Below are 21,146 nucleotides of genomic sequence, written 5' to 3' on the forward strand. Positions count from 1 at the left end.
GTTAAACAGAGGCAGTTCCTGAGCAAAAGAAAACAGAGGAATGGAAAATAATACATTTTGCAGATTAGGAACTGGAAAATCCTCATTTTCCTCTTTCGGGTTCCCCCCATTTTACCCTTCTCGTCCCTCACGCTCAGGGGTATTGTCAAAGCCAATAAAGATTTCAGGTTTTTGCCAGACTCTGCAGTACTTCTAACAAACTACTTTTTCCCCCCTTACTGCCTTCAGAAAGGGTATTAGCTGTCAAGCTCACAACTTATTAACAGGGCTCAGATCTCTCGCCCTCCCATATCCTGCCTGGTGGTGTCCTGTGGCAAAGACGAGCACTCGTGATTCCCGGCCAGCCTGCTGGCTTCAGCCAGGCCAGAGGAGACGTGCCAGGAGACAACCACCAGACATGCCTCAGTCTTGGGACCATCCTGTTCTGTGCAAGCATTCAAGTAGGCTGTAATAAAAATTGCAATGTGTTTTCTCTCAGTTCTGTACTCTGCCAGACACCAGCACAAACGTCCCTTAGGTGAGCAACGAGGCAGGCCGATAGCCCAAAAGATCTGTCTGTATTTCGGCCAGTGTATCAGCCCACCATCTTCTCCTGCCATGTGTGTGCAGGCACATACGCACACACACCAGGTGACCCCTTTGTATCTGGCAGCAAGATGGGTCCCAGGATGTATGGGCTGCAAACAAGCTGAAACCAGAGCAAACTCTAGGAGGACCTTCAGAGAGGGTACTGAAGTGCCTGCAGACGCACACAGGAGCCTGCCTACCTGGATGCAGCTGAGGCAGCCTGCAGAGCGTGTCAGGATGAGAGGTGGAGACTCAGACTGGGGATGGGACACCAGGCCTTTGGATGGTTCTCAGGAGGAGGAGGTTGCCAAAACAGCACAGGGATGTCCAGTTCAACAACACAAAAAGGCAGAACTCCCAAGTCCCTGCGCCCAGCTGGGCGCTCTGGCTGTTCCCTGGCACCATCCTGGAATAAGGCCCAGGCCTCCTGTGCCCCTTGCTTTCCGCAGGAGAAAGCCTAAACACACAGAGAGCCGCAGAGAGCTCTGCTCTGGGTGATCAGGGAACCTGAATATCAGGGTTTGCCCTGAGCAGACGAGGCTGTCACTTTAGATGCAGCTTAAGCGGCCTGCCCAGAACCACAAAATAAGCCTATAGACCCTGGTCGCTGGGTCATCACAAGCCAAGGTTGGTGCTTTAGTTGCATAACCAGTTTTTTTTGTGTTGCTTGAGGTAAGCTAACAGATACCTTCAACTAAACGTGTGGGGGCTTGATTTCAGAGCTATGAAAAACTGTCTTTTTTAAAAAGAAAACCCTCGTCAGACTCCCGTAAAGTAGAAATGGCTACGGTGATTTTCTCCAACTTCACTACATGAGTCACACTTGGATTGACACTAAACATCAGCTTAAAAGGAATTATTTTGAAAGTTATAATGGTGTTTCAAAATGAAAGCCTCCTACAACTTTAACTAGAAAATCATGACTGATGTCTTTAGTACAATTAAACGAAGCATTTCAGAAACTTCCACAGTATAAGTGATGAATGAGATGAAAAAATCACAGCCCATTGAACTGATAATACCACTATATTAAAACAAAGTTATCTTCAGGGAATAGCTATTTAAATGTGCTGATATTTATGTCCCCTCTCTTCCTTCCCTGAATACAAACAATTTAAACATAATATCTCCAGACAAAGCACTTAAGTAACAACCCCCTCTAGAATACTTCTTCCCTCCTCCCCCTTCTTTCTATTCCTCTCCCTGAAGAGACAGGAAAAATACTGGGAGGACCTGGTCCAAGTTCTCCTCTTTGCTTCTCCATGACACTAATTTTGCAAGAGCCGTAATGAACACCTATATAGTGATTATGGGTGAATCTCAATACAGAACTAATCTTCTGGGACATTTTTGGCTTTGTCCCTAGCTGTATTGGCCTGAAGGCAGATCTGAATTTGTCAAAAATCACACAAAGATTTTGCTACATTCTGTTGGGTTGGGTATGTAAAAATTGTAAATGTTCACCTCCAGTTTAACTTTTTTGCCCAAGCTCAGCAGGACAAAAACCACAGTATATCAATAAACTGTGTTAGATACAGGAAAATCTAAGTCTAAAGCAGGTTTAATTAGAAGTCTTATTTCTAAAACTTTGGGATATGCAAAGCATCTTATATAGAGTCTGGGTCTATAATATTACCTGTGGAAATGTCAGCCAGAGGTACCTACTGTTCCTAGAAAGTGGGCACCGCGGGTCTGAATTTCACGCCTTTCCTGAAAAATATTTTTAAAATATTGTCATTGTACTTCAGTGTAAAATACAATTCTCACTAATGTAATCCTCTCACAAAGGAACTCTCAATGCAAATAGGTCTGAAAGCAAGACGAAAACGCACTAACAGAATAAAAGTGAGAAATGGCAACTTTGGGATTGTAACCGAGGTACTGAAGCAGATAAAGCATCTAAGTAATTCTGTTTCATAAAAAAGTCCGAGATGACAAAGGACACTGTATCTCCTCAAACACCACTATATTCTGGCTGACTAGCTTAGATCAGTGATGCTTCACTTGAGAATAGCAGCAAACAAAGCAAAGAATTTTTGTAAAGCTGAGTCAATTAAAAAAACCAAACAACCCACCACCAAACTACCCAAAACATGAGGTAGGGAGTTTGTGATAGATTTCCAGAGTATGAGCAACTCAGTACAACTCTAGTCAAAGCACTAGAAGAATAAGCTACCTCTGCTCAGAGTCACATACTGACAGGTATCTAGCAGTGCTGTGTGAAGAATGAAAAGAGCCGTGCTGTGTTTCAGGAAAGCTTTAAAATTGGCCTTCATTCTGAATTTTATGAAGGAAAAATCCAAAGGTCTTTTTATCCTGAATTGACTGGTTAGAAACACAATGCTGCACTGAACCCTGCTTTTCACATACAAGCAAATGAACTGAACCAGCTGCTTGTTCTGAAATATCAAGAGGACATCACCAGAAAATAACTCTAATTGTGTTACTTTAAAAAAATAAATTCTAGCAAAATCATCTCAATTTCATAAAATATTTTGATAACAGAACATCCCATTCTGATCCCCTACAATACCAGTAGTTTTTTAAAGATGCAGACTCTGGAGTTGCTTTTCCTCTACAGTAGTAAAAGCATGTCTCGCTTCCTAATATGATTAGGTCCTATCATAGGAAGAAATCATAACCTGTTTTGGAAGGGGAGGCAGTGGGTTGGAGAGAGCACAGCATGAGGGGAAGGTATGAAGGAAGGAAGGGAGGCAGGAGGTTAGATAAATTGTGTATCTGCAATTCAAGAACCTTTTAGAAAACTGCTGTTCACAGTCCTTTCCAACGGAAACTTCTGGAACGGGGACTTATCAGAAGATAATAAAGTGATTCCTTCCCTGTAACTTATACAAACAGCTATTTATTTGCCATTTCTTGGTATTTTTAGCAGTGTATTGTCTGCTCAGTATGTGGTACAGAATGAGGTTATCATGTCTCATTATCTTTCATGTCAATGAAAGTGAGGTCTACTGTAGCTACTACATCTCTCAAACACATGTCATTTATTTCCTTAGCACTCATTTTAACTAACATATTTATTTACAGCATGCTTATACACCAGATCCCAAGTTCTCCCTTCACATGTAATCCTCCTGCCTGCTGTCATTTTCCTCAGAAAATGTCTCATTCAGTGATATTTTGGAATTTAATTTCAATAAATAAATTGGTCAGATCAAGCTCTCCTCCACAAACTGGAAACAGAAAATTTGTAGGAATTTAATATTACTTTACAAGTATTTCTTCCCCTTACAATCACTCAGAATCCTTAAATACACAGCCGCAGGTGCCCTTTAACTGAAGGAGAAGGTTGAAGGGGAGAAACATCTAGTGATGAAAAATAACTGCAGCAAAACCCAAACTGCGGTGGGTAAAACTGTATGTTCAGCCCTTCACAACCACAGTATTTAATAGTTCATTTGCCATAATATTTATTCATTTTTACCAGCAGGTTTGGGAATGAAGAAAGTAACAGCTACGTGGACACTACTTTCTAGCTAACCAGCCCTGCACTCTGATGAACTTTGAACCTCCTGGGTCTTGCTCAGACCTGCCAAGCTGTGGTTCCACGTAGCTGGCTTTTTCCAGCTTGCTGCTTCAGTAAAAAATAATCCAAATCTAGAAGTTCATACTCCCCATTTCAGACGTCACCAGGTCTACTTTTGCAAAGGCGGCTCCAAGTAAGCATAGAGATCTCTGGACAGGAGAAAAGGAGATTAGCCAGGATGTGTCCTCTTCGTCTTGTTGAACAGGGGCCTGCCCACGACAGGCTTCCACTACAGTATATCCTTTTCTTCAGCAACATCTTTCATAATTTTTCTCTTTTTTAAAATCATGCAAAATCTGCAACACTAAATATATTTAAAATATAGGACAAATTTCAACACAACGCAAACTGCTGCCATCTTCACAGGCATGAAATCATAGTACATTCAATCTAAGGAATAAACCTTTTGCTTTTCTCCTGTCAAGAAAGGAGTTTCTGGCCCTCTTCCCCTGGGCTTTCTGTACAGAATGACAAAATTTGAGGCCAGATTCAACTACTGGTTATCCACAAATGACCATTGGTCCAGCTCAGTGTGTGTAGGGGGTCACAGTTCTTTTACAATGCCTTTTCATGTTCCCCAGAATTTAGAGTTACACCTTTATGCTAAAACAGAAACAGATGCAGCTGATGATAGACCATCTCCTCCTCCAAAGTCTTTAAAGATAGAGGGATTTGGAGATTATAAAGGACCCCAGACCTCCCTTCTCTGTTCATTTTACAGATGCTACACCACACACAAAAGCAGTGAAATAAGCGGGATCAGCAGAAGGAAGCCCTTCTTCTCATCTCTTAGTGGGTATGTCTTTCCTTTGCTTTTCTCAGCAGCAAGTTGGCAACTCTAAGGTTCTTCTGAGACATGGTGGCACCAACTTTGTGTGGATAAAGACTAAAATACCTCAGGTTTATTGCTGCGCCTACAGCTTCCAATAATATCAGCTCTCATTGCCAGGCTAACAACTTCAAACAAGCATTTGAATTTAGGAACAGAACTTTGGCATCAGTGTGGGGTGAGTCACCACAGCTAGCCTATGGACATCTCAGGGAGCTCACTGCAAACTGCAGGTGTTTGGGATATTCGATAAGATGCTCCCTTCATTTCAACACTGAGGCAGCAGTGCAGAAGCTTTGTGTTAAGTAACTGGCTTTGGAAATGTCATGCTCCTCCTTGTGTTGTTTAATTCACGGGCAAACAGTCCACTATGCTATTTTAATTTCAGTTATTTTTAAAAAAATGAAGCTCGTTTTCTGCTAATGTCCAAACTCATTTAGCAAACATAGCTTTTTAATATGGGACAATAGACTCTTGAGAGACTACAATTGGTATTGTTGCTAAAACTGCTTGTGCTAAGAAGTGGGTCTCTGAATGCAGACTCTTAAGGTAAAAGGGAAACTGCAGTACATAACAATGCAAAAATTAAGTCTTTAGAGCCAAAGCTGTATTATTTTTAGCATCAAAACATCTTATTAGACTATTAAAGAAAAGCTTTGCATCTTGTCAGCAGCTGTTTTGGGTCATGGGTATAAATATTTCCAAGTGATTTGTGGCCAGACAACACACTCTGACTTTGTTCAGGGATTTAGTATTTCAACTATTTGTTAAATGTTGACTTCTATAACAAATAAACAAAATTTAACAACCCACATGGAGAACTGTTTACAGAAAATTATTCTGGCAAATGGTACTGTGTATCTGAAATATTTCAGGACAATCACAACATGTTTTCATGGTTTGTATTCCTGATGACAGTTATGTTGCAAATTCAACAATAAGTTTAGAGAATAGCATATACTTCTGTTATTTGTGCTCATGCCTTCCATTTCCACCTTCTAATTTTTATGCCTATTGCCAATTTCTAAATACCTGTTACCAGAGTAAAACTTCTAGGCCACTATTCTTTGATTCAAAAACCCCTATATTTTCTGGTATGGGAACAGTCCTCTAACTAGTAAACACACACTACTGACAACAGACTCCTGTTTTTTGCAGTTACCTTTTGTGTCCCTCTCTGGAGGTCTGCAAACCATATGTTGAAATACATTGTCCCTAGTCTCTACCACATCTCTCATGAAAAGCGAACAGTTTATAAATTATGTACTTAAAGAAAGCTCTGTATCAATTTAACTTGCAGCAGCAATAGGCCATATCTCTGATCACAGCTACTTGTATAGCTGATGAGAAACGATGATTCCAATGCCAGCAAGGTTACTCATCAGCATTCTTCAGCGGGAGTAAAGGTGGCACAGCTGCATGCCAGGTTACTGGGAGCAGACCTCATGATGTGTCTGCCTAGATCTCCTATAACAAGCTCTCCCCAAAAGACTGGAGAGTTTTCAACTCAAAAAAGTCAAAGTTTATTTAAATGAAAACTAGAAATTTGATCAGGTTAAATACAGAAAACTCATCACATGGTGAGTTAGAAGTAAAAAGGTTTGTACACAATTCTCTGACAAAAACAGTGCCCTTGCAGGCAAGCCTTTGCTTCCAGTTCTGGCTTTACCCACCTCAGTGAGTGTCTGAGATACAACAAACTGCCCAGTCCCCCTTGGTCCCTGAGCAGTTTTTCCACCACTGTTAACACGTGGCAAGCTGCTGCTTGCTCCTCAATCTGCTACACCCTGCAGGACAAATAGCTCCTGATGTGAGAAAACTGTCACCTTTCATATGGCTCTACCTCCACTTCCCATAGTGTCCTTAAAGGAACATAAAAAACTAAACAAAAATGGATAACGAACTTTTCTTGTGGTTATATTTTTAACGTACACTTCCACAAGCTAAAAAACTTGGTTTCAAGTTTTTGACAGTACCAAAAAACCACCCATTTCCTTGATATGTCTCAGGAACAAACTTTGCTGCCAGCTTTTTCATCAAGACACAATGTACTTCTAAGAATAGACTTCTCCCTAGTTTCTCCTTAGTTTAAAAAAAGGTATTTATGTAATGTCCCTCCTTGTTTTTGTGTTTTGGGCTGTTCTTTTTAAAAATCATGACCATTTTGCAGTGAAATAGCTGTCCATGATGATATTAACCCCCCCCTCAGAGGTCTCTTGTGCTAGCTCACAATTTGATAGCAGAGGGCAGGATAAAGACAGAAGGAATATACTCAGTACTGACTTGATTTCCCTACACATCTCAGTTCTGCAAGTTATTAGAACAGCTGGCACTATTAGAAATCGCATTCTTGTCTGTACGTTACCCAAAAAACTTGTTTACTGTTAGAGGTGAATCACTACCTGATTTGCATACATGCTAATAGGTATGGAACCACTTATATGTATCAGATAATCTAGATGTTCTAAGATGTTCTGTTGCCTCCTGAGTAAACAGCAAGGTACAAGAAGAAAATCAAAGCTGCTGCACTCTTTAATTTTGTTATGTTAGTTCAAACAGAATAGAAACAAATTTTCCCTATGTCGTATTTAATTACTGGAGTCTATTGGAAAGGAAAACTTAATCTTTGTAGTAAGAGTTTGCTCAGAAAATTTAATCTGTTTTTTGTATCTTCACTATACATAGGAATAGATATACTATGAAGCAATCCTTTAGAAATAGTTGGCTATCTAGTACAACATGAAACACCAAAACTTGTAAGCTTTCCGGCTAGAAATAAATTATCCTCACCGTACAAATAGTAGTGACCATTAGGACAAAACTGCAGTGAGCATTGCTTTATGATGCTCGTGCTTTGTACACTCAGATATCAGAACTTGTAATTTTGCTCCCCAGTCTTTCTTGTATGACAACTGCACCTTGGCAGACTCAACTGTTTCTCAAGCTCTTTTATGTTTATGCAAGACCTACAAAGGCCAGCTCTTTTTTCAGATTTCCTGGTCCATAGAGGAAGGTCCAGATCTTTGTGTGATATACTGAGAGAGAAAAAAAAGACATGTTTGTAGCTGAAAGACAGCACCATATGTACAATATCAACTGCAGATGAAATGGGATGCTCTGTTTCAAAAGTTGCCACAATTGTTTCTGATAAAATGTTTCAAACTCAACAACAGTATTAAAAATAATACTGATTTTCTTTTAAAGAAATAAGATATGCTCCTTATATAATTTACAGGGATTTTTTTATAAATAAGTTTCAGAGAAAATTATTCCAGAAAAGTCAAAGAACATTCCTTGATTAATTTCTGTTCCTCTAGAAGGTTGTGAGAGTGTGCTACCAGTGATATAGTAATCTTGCTTCAAACACGGTATAATGACTACAAATGCTTTGATGTTTCATTCTATGATAGTCATTCAGTTCAAGAAAAACACTCTAGGAAAATATAGTTTGATACCAGTGTACACAGGTTACACTACACCATCATGCCAGTATGATATGTATTTGCATTTTTGTGATTTATATTAGGAGGTATTTCTGAAAGGTCCCTTCAAAAACTAAGAGGAGTGTTTCTAAAATTGTATTTTTCCTGTGAATCTTGAAGCAAATCCAGCCTCACTTATGGAAACTATTTTTGTGACCTTGACAGGAAAAAAACCACTTTTTAAATGTCTCCAGAATGCCCTGCTTGGCAAAAATGTGAATTAATGTTCCCTTACCTCTGACTATCAGGCTCCTTTGAAATGTCTGGATGAACCCCCAAGAATTAGAGACCCCAAAATCACTTCTGAAAACTCATCCAGTGTTAAACCCTGGTAGGAGCAAACAGAAGATAGTTTCAAATGTGGGGGGAAAATGCAACATCCAATTTCAAGAAAAGGCATTCAGTAAATGTGGTGTACTTGCAAATCTCCTGGTACTGACTGAACTATAATTCCCTACTCATGCATACCTTGGAACATTACCAGTTGCAGTCACCTTTTCACTGCCACCTCTAGATTATCTTGCATCTACACCCTTCATGACTCGCTTTCAGCAACACTACTTAAACGCATCCAGTGTATAACAGCAATAGAATAATCAATCTACAGATTTTTTTCTATAACTTCTTCTAGCTTCCCAAACTTTTGTCGGCCTCTACTGTGCAGCCACAAGACAGATCGTATACCTGTTCCCACTGCAGAAGGACAAAACTTCCACTCATTTTGGTGGTTTTTACCTTTACTCCTTTTACTCCTGACTTATAAGTCTTCACAAAATAGTCCACCTGTTTGATAAAATAGCTTTTATTTGCTACCTCCCATCTTACTTATTGTGCATCTGGCAGTCTAGTCATGAAGCATAATTTCTCTGCAAAGACATAACGGAACAATTGCTATGGCCAACAACAGGTTACAGTGTAAGTAACTGCATCTCTTGCAGGCTGCCTACGTGACATGGGAAAAGAAACCTGAGGATGCCACAGAAAGGTACCTAAAGAAGTGTGATCATGTTAGTACAGCAAAACACCCCAGCTGCATTTACTCTTCTGGAGCTGGCTCTCAGTGAGAGATACACATTGCACTGCCTTATACTACTTAGTGCATCCAGCTTCCAATTCAACTTCTTCATCTCAGGATTTGGGAGCAAAAATTCATGTTGTACCTCTTTTCAATGTAAATAATAAAACGGAGATTGCAGAAGTGTTCGGCAAGAAATTCTCTGCAAAAAAGAAACTACAACTTGAGGAACGTTCTTTAAGTAGACTAAATTAGAAAAACTACATGAAAAGGAATAAAACCAAATCTGTTTTTTTCCACTTTAGTGTATCAATGCTGTCTATATCTTTTGTAAGCTAGACAAGTTAATTACAGACTCAGAAAGAGTACAGTTGTTTATCAGGCTGAACAATGGAAAGAATGGCTCTTGTGATGGTGGTTAGGAATTAGCTGCCATATTGATCCCAAAACTTTATTCTGCAATATACACCTTAATTGCAGTAACTCCATCACACACTTTTCCTATAGTTCCTTTTAGGTTTTTCCTGATGCCTCAGTTATTTCTCTGTAAATATATATACTGAAGAAAATCTCATGGGGGGCACTGCTGGTGGGTGCCTACATTTATTCTAGATCCAAAATGTATTACATACAGGATTTTTTCATGTCTATCTCTACATAGATATTCTACATGTATTTTCTGAAGGAACTGAGCCGGCTGGCAGAACAGACCTCAGCCTTTTCCACCTGTGGCCTGAAGGCAAGGGAAGAGTTTCATACCCAACAGGAAGCCACACCTAAGGCTCTTAGGTGCCATTAGGCTTAGGAAATTGCTGACAGGGTCTTCAGGTCACGTTCTCAGTTTTGGAAGTAGGCAGAATTTAGACACCTGGATTCTATTTAAAGTGCTTAAGTCTTTATTTAAATTTAGTCCCAGAGTTCTTCCTTTGATGCACTGGGCTCCTCAGTTCCCAGGCATGCACCAAGGACACTGGAAATGGGTGAGGTTTTAGGGATTGACATATTCTAAGGTGAAGCATAAATACTCATACTTACTAGGAGTATGGCAAAAGATATCAAACAGGGAGGGAGAGAAAACTGATCCTTGTGTATAAAAATCTCAGGATCAACAAAAAGGCCCACTTTGGTATCATTTGCATACAAATTCTAAATCCTCATCAATTTAATGGAAGTCTGGAATACTCATGAATTGTTGGCTAAGATACAGACTGGAAATGTTCCCCAAAAAGTGTTTCATTACTTGTGTGGGTATGGGGAAAGAGTTATAATTCATCAACTGTATCTGAGTAGTTATGTTACTTTATCACTTTCTAAGCCAAAGAGCTATTTTTAAATTGAATTAAAAAATGCTACTTATGCAGTTATCCAGTGGATATTCTCCAAAACAGGATTTCTGTAGCTATCTTGGGTCCGAAGAACATGATGAATCAGCAGGCAAGCACCACCAGTTTAAATTCAATTAATTCCCTTTATATGTTCATTCACCCACTAAGATGTGGTTTGCATCCTTCCCTTGTAATTCACTCCTGATGTTCACTCACTGTTAAATGTAAAGGAATCTAAATGTGGTATAATTTATTTAATTCAGAGCCAGAAAAGTAGAGCCTTAAGAGAAAAAAAAAAAATCAACAAAAAAACCAAAACACAAAACAACAACAAACAAACAAAAACCCCACTAATAAGAAATGTTTAAAGGAAGCTACTATTCATTGAGGCACAATTATGCTGCTAAAGTCCCTGTAACTGTTACCTTTCTCCAGAGCTACCCCTCATATCATGGATGGAGAGTATAGCGAAGGTAATATTGATTGTCCAGGTATCAAGCTGTCTTGCGTGTTTAATCCTTATGAAATTTGAAAAGGGAGAAATACTCTTGTCTCTCCGTCACATCTGTTTTAGTTCTGACAGACCTGCCTGTAAGTAGATAGCCTTCTTCCAAAGCAGGGGCTTAAATAAGATAGAGATACCTCAAAAATAACCTGCTTATCTCATGTTACCCTGATAAAGATCTGTGGATGTTTTCATGTAGTGAAATAAAAAGAAAGATATGATCTGAAGAAAAGCGTAACAGTCCAAATCTTGGTATTGTTACAGACATTATCTCACGATCTCCACAAATTTAGTTCTTTGTGGATAATAAAATGACCTTTTCAGACTAGCTTCTTCTTGTGCACCATGTACAAAGTTAGAGATCCCCATAATAGCATACTAACATATACTGTGCAGTCGTAACGTTTATACAACTTAGAGTAGAAGCAACTTAAAAAGTATGAGCAATACTTCATGTGTCTGACTAGGAAAAAAGATGGTTCATCTTTTTTTTTAACAGAATGAAAACAGTCCATTTGTAGACTCCATGCTAATCAGAGCTTTCCGACGGATATATTCAGCTGAAAAACGCATCCGCCACTGAGAACTGTGCAGCAAAATATCTGTGTGCAATAGGCCTGCCAGCTGCTGGCATTTCAGGGCTCTCAGTGGCATGAGCTGAGTAGCACATATTTGTGCAAGGGAAACAAATCAAAAAGCCTCTTTAATTTACTCATTTTATCCTGTTTGGAAGGGCCTCAGAGCCTCTTTTTTACCAGCTATATTTGTTTGTCTAATAAAAGATATTACCTCTCCCTACAAACCTTGCCTAACAGTTTGTAACAAAGTCTTTCTCTTTTAAAGTTTAATTCAATAGTAATATTCTTTCAGCTATTTACCTTCAACTGATTCTCATATCTGTTTCAGGAAGAACCTAGAGGTTTAACAATGAAAACTTTAAAATATCCATCTTATTTGCTGTCTCTGCACTGCCTGCACAGCCTTATCTTTTCCTTCAGGAGAGACTTTACTGGATCACAACAAAGGCTTCCTAAATTGTCCTAAAGAGCCAGGTGGCAGTGCAATTCGTAATTATTCTTCAAAAATGTTCCTTTTTGCCCTATCTTAACCCTTCTCCCTAAACAAATGTCTCCCGCGTGACCCCAGGACCACTTAATTGTGCTACAAGGTTTAAGTGTATCTAAATGGCAGTGAGGATAGCAGCCAAGTTGAAGGACGGTGAATTTCATTCACTCCTACCCTGCTTCTGGATTTCCTGGTTCATCTTGTATTTGTATTCTTTGCACTGAAATAATAAGGGCTGCATCACCAGAGATCTTCTGCTCCTAGATAATATACAACATGCAAGTATTTCAGTCAAACCCATGGAAAAATGGTCCTTGGGAAAACGGTCTGACCCTCTAACGCACATTGTGATTTGCAAGCTCCTGTACCACATACAATACTTTATCTGGAGGTACTCATTTTTTCAGAGATACATCTCCCTCATTGATCGTACAAGGCTTTCCTAACTACCTAAGTGTAAGAACAACCGCAGGTAAGATAGCACCATTAAAATCAATGCTACACTGGCGACATTTCATCATTCACATTTAATTGTAATCATTTCTCCCTGGTTTGCATATTTTGTACATATTCACTATTTAAACGTTAGTTAACATCCCAAGCTAATCTTTGGCCTGACTGAGCAGTGTTACAACACTATAAGATTATTTGTTTTCAAATAGGATTACAAATCATGGAGATTTTTTAATTCTTTTTTGCCAAGTGGTAGAGACATTTTGCTAATGAATTTCTGGCTTGTCTCCTTTTATTTATGGTATCACCTATCTTAACCATATAATAGATTTCGGTGACAGAGGTTAAAGCACCATGATTCACAGAATTTTTATTTCAAGTAGGGAGTAGACAACAGTATAATGAATTACGAAGAGATCATGTTCAAAAAACATTCAATGATAGAAATAGGAATGCAAAGACGAGAGGAGATTAACTCTGGTTTAAAACAGGACTTGTTAATGGAAATCAGTCATTCATAATACATCATATTCTGGTCTAAACACATAGCTATATCTCTTGTTGGTATTTTTGGGGAGAGGGGGGAGTGGAGGGAGGATGGAAAGAAGACAGCAAGAGACCCGATCGTTGCTGTGACCAGTTCAATCAAAGCCCCTGTTCAACCTACAGAAGTGACATCAAATGTTAAGCTAAGAAATTAAAAAGAGTAAAACTAAATTACTCCAGTGCTACAGTGTGAATCAGTCACACACCCTTACTTCGGTAAGAAAGCTTAATTATGTTAACCTGTCTTTAAAAGGTTATTAGAAATGGAGGTGGAGAGCTCGGAGAGGGACATCAAGAACAATCAAAGAATGGAAGTACTTTATGTGGAGAGAGTGGAAAAATTAAATCACCCATCTTAAAAATAGTTGGGACAGAAAAACAGAGAATAAAGTTGGGAAGGTAGATAAGCCTATTCATATTTTCTTACAATACTGGAATTAAGTTAAAAACCAGCAAATTTCAAGGCAACAACAGCAAAAAAACCCCACCCTTTGATACTCAGTCAAAGTCTGTATGTGGATTTCATTGCTACAAGATGCTTTTACAGCATTCAGATAACTGCTAGCCATTACAGAATTCACAAAATAGAGAGCACTGGAGCAGGGGATGCTTATACAGAAATTAAAGTTTTTGAATTAATATAAACTGTGATGCTCCTTGGCATGAAACAGCCTCCGGTTATTGTGGGAAACTCTTCTGAAAGACTGTGTCTTTGCAGAAACCTAATGCAGAGTTCTTTCCCAAAACTTCCTGAAGTAGACAGTCAAGGCTGCTGTTGGATATCAGACTTGATAAACTAATTTTACAGTCTAGTTAGGAAGTTCTTCAATTTCTGCTAATTGTGTCGAGTTGTAATGAAAAGAGTCTCCTGCTAGATACTAAAATTCTCAGCATAGATTTAGGCTGTGGAAGAGGGAAGTTACAGGCTGCAACTTATTTTAGAAGGGGACCTGCATGGAATAAAAGAATCTGTTAGCCTCCCTCTGCAGAGGAGAGCTTAGACGTGGCCAAATGTGAGATTTTAACATCAGAAATGAATGATCCTCTAAGATCCTCTTCTGCAGTCTGTATACACCTCCTTATCGCCCCAGTGCCCATATCTTTTGGAAGAAGCTATATGTCAATGAGCATAGCTTGGTTTCTAAGATGGCAGAAAAATTTAAAACAAAAAAAGCAAATATTTGAAAGCAATTTTTCCTTCAAACAGAAGGTTATTTGTCAAAAATGGCTCTGTCAGTTGAAATGCAGCTATTCTGGGATTGTACTAGAATAATGATCCAACCCTAATCAGCTATAATTCCTGAGCCTTCTCCGATCTGGTAAAACTCGACTGAACTCAGTGAGGTTACACTGTCACCAGCTTCGGAAGCATCAGCTCAAGTCTAGCCGTGGTTTAAAGCAGTTTAAAGACACACGTTGCAAATTTCACAGCAGCTGTAAATGCCCCGTTACCGGTACAGAGCCACAGTAAACGTATACAGCTTAGCTCCAGTTTTGTTCTGACACTTTGGCTCCGTACCGATAGCAGGGAAGTTAGCCAGAGGGATAACGAGCCGCCGGGGCTGGGACAGCGGGAGGCGGCAGGCACGGCTCCGGCGGGCTCCTCCGAACAGGAGAGGCTGCAAGGCTTGCTCTGGCCGCCCCCCGGGCTTTTAGCTTGTCTACAGCTCACTTCCAAGGGACCCGGCGGAGGCAAAAGGGACGCCTGGTGGAACCGCTCACGGCAGGTCCCCAGCGCCGGCGGCCATCCTCGGTCCCCGGGGCGGCGGGCAGCGGCGCGGTGCCGGTCCCCGCGGCGTGCGGGGAGCGGCGGGAGGGCAGGGCGGGCCGCGGGTCGCCGGGTGTCTCACCTGTCGATACTTATCACGCAGAGGGTCATGATGGAGGCCGTGCAGCACATGACATCCATGGCGATGAAGACGTTGCAGAAGAGGCGCCCGAAGATCCACTCGCCGCCGATGAGGTCGGTCACGCTGACGAAGGGCATGACGGCCAGGGCCACCGAGAGGTCGGCCAGGGCCAGCGAGACGATGAGATAGTTGGAGGGCTGCCGCAGCTTCTTGACGAAGCAGACGGAGATGACCACCAGGCAGTTGCCGGCGATGGTCAGCAGCGTGATGAGGGAGAGGACGGCCCCGATGACAACTTTCTCCACGTTGCCGTAGCTGAGGATCTGCTCCCCGCACTGGGAGTCGTTGGCGGGGAGGGGGCTCGCCGTGGGCAGCGCCGACGGGGGGGGCGACGGGCCGAGCTTCGCCAGGCTGCGCGGGGGCCAGGAGCCGCCGATCATCCTACCGCCGCCCAGCGCCCGCGGGTCCTCCAGGACCAAGGGCCGGAGGTTACCGTAGAGGTGACTGCCGTTGAGGGCGAGGACCATGTCGGCGTGAGCTGCCCATGAAGCCCCTCCGCCCGCCGCCCGCCCGCCGGCTCTCCCCGCCGCCCGGGACGCTCGGGCTCCTCCTCGGGCACCCGGCGCCGCCCGCCCCCTCGCAGCCGGCGGAGCAGCCCGCCGGGCGGCCCGGCCTTCAACTTCCCCCGGAGCTGCCGGGCTCGCCCACGGCGCTCCCCGGGCGGCCGGGGGGGGCGGGCACGGCGCCACCGCCCCCAGCCCGCGGGGAGAGGGGCGGGCGGGGGTGGCGGTCGCCCCGCGCCCACCGCGGCTGCGTCCCTCCGACGGCGGCGGCGGCGCCGGGGCCGAGGGGCCGGGGGGAGCCGCCCCGCCCCCCGCTGCCTCCTCCCCTCTGAGCGGCAGGTGGGGGCAGCGCCCCGTGCCCACAGCCCGGCCGCGCTGCCGCGGCCGCCGCCCGCTGCTCCGGCCTCTCCTCCGCCGCCGCCCCAAGCGGGGGGCGCTTCGGGAACCCCCCTATATATGTGTGTGTGTGTGTATATGTATATGTATATGTATATGTATATGTATATGTATATGTATATGTATATGTATATGTATATGTATATGTATATGTATGTCGCACCCGAGAAGCCGCGGGCGGGTGGCCGCGCCTCGAGCAGAAGCGCCCGCAGGCTGAGCTGCTCCGGCCGGAGACGGGGCGAGAGCTCTCGGCGTGATGCTGCGGTGCAGCCCCGCCTCTCGATCCGCCTCCGCCATCGAAACGTGCGCGCTGAAAGATTGGGGTCCGGCAGGACCCCGGCTGCTGCTCGGAGAGTTAATAGTGGCCGCTCTTGTAAGATCTACCCCCAACAACATGGTCATCTCCGAAGTATTTCTTTGTATCTTCAAGCTCACAGATCCTCAGCATTAAGATTTCTTCCTTCCTACTAAATTAATGTGAATCCCACTACTATATTTTCTCCTTTATTAATATTTATATAGCATTATTTTCAATTTATTCACCATTCCATGTGTAACCCTTTCAGTAAAGTTAAAAACACCACTACCAACAACAGAACCCCATCGCTTTGAAGTACCTGCTTTTCCTGCAGACATTCCTTGAACTCTCGGATACTAGTCCATTTCTGGGGCTCACTAGCTTTCTCCGTTCTTTAAGTCGTATTCTTGCCTCCAAGTGGGGTGAAAACTAACTGTTTGGGTTGTCAGTTACCCATGGGATGCCAGCAGAAGACTACACCTCTTGGTACGGTAACATGCTAGGCAGCAAGGATTAAAAAACAGGCAACACCAGCTCCTGAGTGTCCCCTTACATTTCCAACAAGAGACACAAGCCAGGTGAACTAGGGAAAGAGAGGAAATGAAAGCAGGACCATTGGCCCCAGATGGATCAGTAACCATTGACCAATGTCAGTGACATCCGAGCGAGGGGAGGTCTTGCAGGTAGCAACACCGTAGCAAGTTTTGTTTCGGTATGCACCAGACAGAGGGAAGAACTGTGTGTGTGGCCCAGCAGTAAGAGAGACTGCAGTATGAGCTCACATCATACAGATGTAAAAATCTGCTTTCCAGAAAGACCTAACAAGTACCCAGCTATCGGAAAAAAGCTCATCTGACACACATAGGCACTACTGAAACATAAATCCATAGCAATTGAGGTTTCCATACTTGGCTCACGGAATTTCTTGTTTTTAATGAAATCTTCCGTTCTGTTAGCATCCCCTGCTCTTGAAAGCAGGCTTTCCATCATACCGGACTCTGCATTGGCCCAGCTCCCCCGTGAGCATGCATGGGACTGAGGGGTTGGGGTCAGATGTGCCCAACACAAGCTGACATCAGGCAGAGTCTCCTGTGGTCAGAAATGCAGCAGGCAGTGAGCAGGGTTTGGGAGTTCAGTTGCTTGCTTTCCCTTCCATCCCCACATCTTGATTTGACTAAGATAATAAAACAAGCAAATTTCACGTGGTAAGGATGAGATCTAGTCGGAGAGCTCTTCGACCATTATCAAGTTGAATGTGTTTTCCTATTCAGTCACGTATTTTCCTCCACTTCATTAGTTGCCTCACTGTGTCCACCCACAATAAAAGCTTTCCCTGTTTAACCACTCAGAATGTGTTCATGAGCCTTGAGCTTGAGGTGACTTACCCCTCCAGGGTAATAAAGCAAGTCCTTTGTCCCTCCTCCCCAGCTGAGCAAATATTAGGCTGAAAAAGATCTTTAGAAATGGCAAGGGTACATCAAAATAAGTTAAAGCATTAAGGCAAAACATGGAGAAGGGAGAATATTTTCTCATTGTGTGAATGCATTTTTTAAAAATAGTGTTTGAAGTACAGCTAAGCAGATAGGAACTGGGTAAATTTTGTTCAAAATAGATTCATATCAAAAAAGCTGATAACATTGTACAGTTTAATACTCACTGTAAAAGCAATTTTTCAGTTGCTTAAAATGTCACTAAGGCAGAGCAAATTATAATCTGGTGCTTCCTGCAAATGTGTTGACACAGTTCATTAAATCAGTCATTCTTCTTGACAGCTTTTCAATACATTTCTGGAACGTGACTCTCTAAGTGTACTCAGTGGATTACACGCAGGATCATTTGCGTGTTACTCTTACCCATTCCAACCTGACAGGAGGATTTTAGCCTCATCTTTTGTTCTGTACCTTAAATTCCCATACAGTTCATTAGAAGTTAATCACCTGATTTCTTTCCTTCTCAAAGGTCATATGTTACCATTCTTTGTATGCACTCTCATAATCTTATCTTTGAAGAGACGAACCAATTTAAGTCAATTTACATACCATTATAGAAAGGGGGTTACATACTATTGCAGAGAAAACATGAAACCTTGAAAAGATGAAGCAGCTGATACCTCTCTCAAATCCTTTCCTTGAAAGCTTTTCACTGGGACACACCCAGAATAACATTCCAGTTTCCAGGGCTGGGCTGAACCTGGTGAGGTGCTTTCCCTGAGGGCTTTAGAGGCTTTCGCATCCCCAGTGTCTGGGAAAGTAGACAGCACCCATCACTCCATGGGACTACATCTATTCTATGTGTTTAAAATAATGATACATGAAGGCAGGAGTTAATCCTTCCAAGTGTACATCCCCCTTTTGTCTTCAGTGACCCTATTTACAAATTTTAACATGCTGTTCCAGACAGCATACAGAAATTAAACAAATGGCTGATTGAGTGTCAAGAATAACAAGTTGGCATTTGTTCTCCCCCTGCTCCCCCAAGATATTACTTTTTCACCTGCCATTAGGCTTCAATAAATATCATCAAATCAGTTTTCTGGCTGAGCTTGGTAACATCCTGTCCTTTGAGTAATTTAGGCTCTATGTATAAAAGCCTCTTCACATTTCTGTGTACCTCCGACTGTGCTAAGGCCCTTGTCCCTCATTCTTCATGCACTTATTGAAGTTAAATTATTTTGTTCACACTTTTTAATGTTCTTTATTTGCAAATCTCATCTTTGATGTTTCATTTTTGTTATATACAAATGTTCCAGATTTTAAAAAAAAGGCAAGGGAACGTTTTTCTTTGATTTTTTTTTTCCCTCTCAAAAAATAATTAAATTCTTTGTTTTATTTTTTCCTCCTCGTCCAGAAATAGTGTTAATCACCTAACATCTTCTGCATTTGTGATTCATACTAAGTGAATAATATAACAGTGGGTATTGGTATAAATTCTTTGCCCCCGTGTTAGTGAGGTAAGGTCAGATAGACATTGTCAGAGCTAGCTAAGGAAATACAGTTTCCCCAGCACATGTTGATTCAGTGAGGCCAGACTGTATCTATCAAAGTGTTCGTGCTGAAAGAACTTGCACTAAATCCTGGATCCTTTGTCCCTCTCCGGAGGACTTAATTCTTGCAGACTCTGTTAACGCAGCAGGGCTTTGCTAACTCGGAGCACTCTGACTGAAACGGGTCAAGGAGTGCAGCACAAGAACTTCACCAGCGGAGGAGAAAGCGTTGACAGCTCAGCATGGTAACACTTTTCCCTACACAGCCACCTCTAGAAAAGAACAGCCGTGCTCATCCTAGCATAAAAGGTTAAAGGCACTGCTACATTCCCCTTCTTAAACAATTCGGTTTTGGATGCATGGCACGAAGGTAACACAACATGAGTATGCAATGTAATAAATAAACAGACAATAATTTTTTCTTGCTCTTTTTCCTTTCTTATCATCCCCTTTTGTGTCCTTTCATGCCTGAGCCAGTCTATCTTCATAAACTGTTGTTTTCATTTGTCTGTTGTAATTTTTTTTCTTTCCTTTTGTTTTCATCGTCTTTTCTTGGAATCCAATATAAGTCTGGTGAGGACCTGCTATTGGGAACAATAAATAAAGTATCGGTATATGTTTCTCCTGCCTTGGGGAAATATGTTGTCAAAATGTTTAGAATATTTTATCAGAGACTGGTTAGAATTCCATGGACAAATATTACTGAAACCTTGATTTTTATTCCCAGCATGTACTGTTTAGCAAATAACATTCTTGTCCAACTTCTAGCAAAGATGTTGCAGCTGCAGTTTTCTTTGCTGCCTTTTCTTGTCTTTGTGAAAACAAATCATCACCACTCTGTGGCAGTAAAACAGAGAGGTAACCGTTCTCATCTTTGGCATTTCTTATCATTGTCAAAATAAATACTCACATCTGTGCAACCTAAATGTGAAATGATGTCTTCCCTTTTTGGAACCCGCAAATACTAACAGCAAGCTGTCACCTGAAAAGGAAACAAACAATTAAAGTGAAATTTATGCTAAAAATCCTGTATTGCTCAGAAAAGCAGAGCACCCATGCCTGAAAATTCAGTGTGCACCTTTACAAAGGACGTTATTGAGGTTATGATAAAAGTGACCGTGATATTCATGTTACTGAGTTGCTGAGATAGATAGTACCAAATAATATCTTAGGTCCTTAAAAGTGCTAAACGCGGAACTAAAGCAAAAAAATGTAACAGTTGCTACCATGGGCTGCCCATTGAAAACATGTTAGAAGAATTGTTAGGGTTTCTGCATAGAAATTTACTGAAAGGACTGCCCTGAAATCTAAGTGTGTTGAGAAAGAAAACACCTGGAGGGAGGAGATCTGGCTCCACTCGAAGGACTACAGGACACCAATGAAACAAAGCATGTTAGAAGCTTGTGGCTTAGCAGTGAGGACCACAAAGATGTTTTAAGTAGATCACTGGGCCTAGCCTAAACACAAGTAGTAAGATCTGAGTAGTCAAGGTAGGAAATAAGGTTGTACACTGGTTTCAGTACATGATTCATGATACCTGATGCTGAAAGTGCTTCATACTCAGATTCTTACACCATTACAGCAAATAGGGTTCTGCAGATCTTCTGCACGAAGATCTGTTTAAGTGTTCTCCATTGTAAATGCCTCGAGGAAAGGTTTGTTTTGCTTGTATATTGCCAGACACAAAAGCTGCTTAATCCTGTTTGATGTCTCTGAACACTG

General features: G+C 41.9%; 1 protein-coding gene across 3 annotated transcripts in view; it reads right to left on the reverse strand.

The window, feature by feature from the left end:
• Nucleotides 1-16,148, reverse strand: part of HTR7 (5-hydroxytryptamine receptor 7) — a 37,983-nt gene extending 21,835 nt beyond the window's left edge. For 2 of the 3 annotated variants that reach the window (XM_072870131.1, XM_072870133.1), the window contains exon 1: nucleotides 15,185-16,148. In XM_072870131.1, coding sequence (XP_072726232.1) covers nucleotides 15,185-15,711 — 527 coding nt within the window. In that variant the 5' untranslated portion in view covers nucleotides 15,712-16,148. The remainder of the gene's footprint in view (nucleotides 1-15,184) is intronic. The other variant, XM_072870132.1, reaches the window with a different exon arrangement.
• Nucleotides 16,149-21,146: the final 4,998 nt, after the last annotated feature.

Source organism: Ciconia boyciana, chromosome 8 (assembly GCF_034638445.1).
Source record: "Ciconia boyciana chromosome 8, ASM3463844v1, whole genome shotgun sequence".
Lineage (NCBI taxonomy): Eukaryota > Metazoa > Chordata > Aves > Ciconiiformes > Ciconiidae > Ciconia > Ciconia boyciana.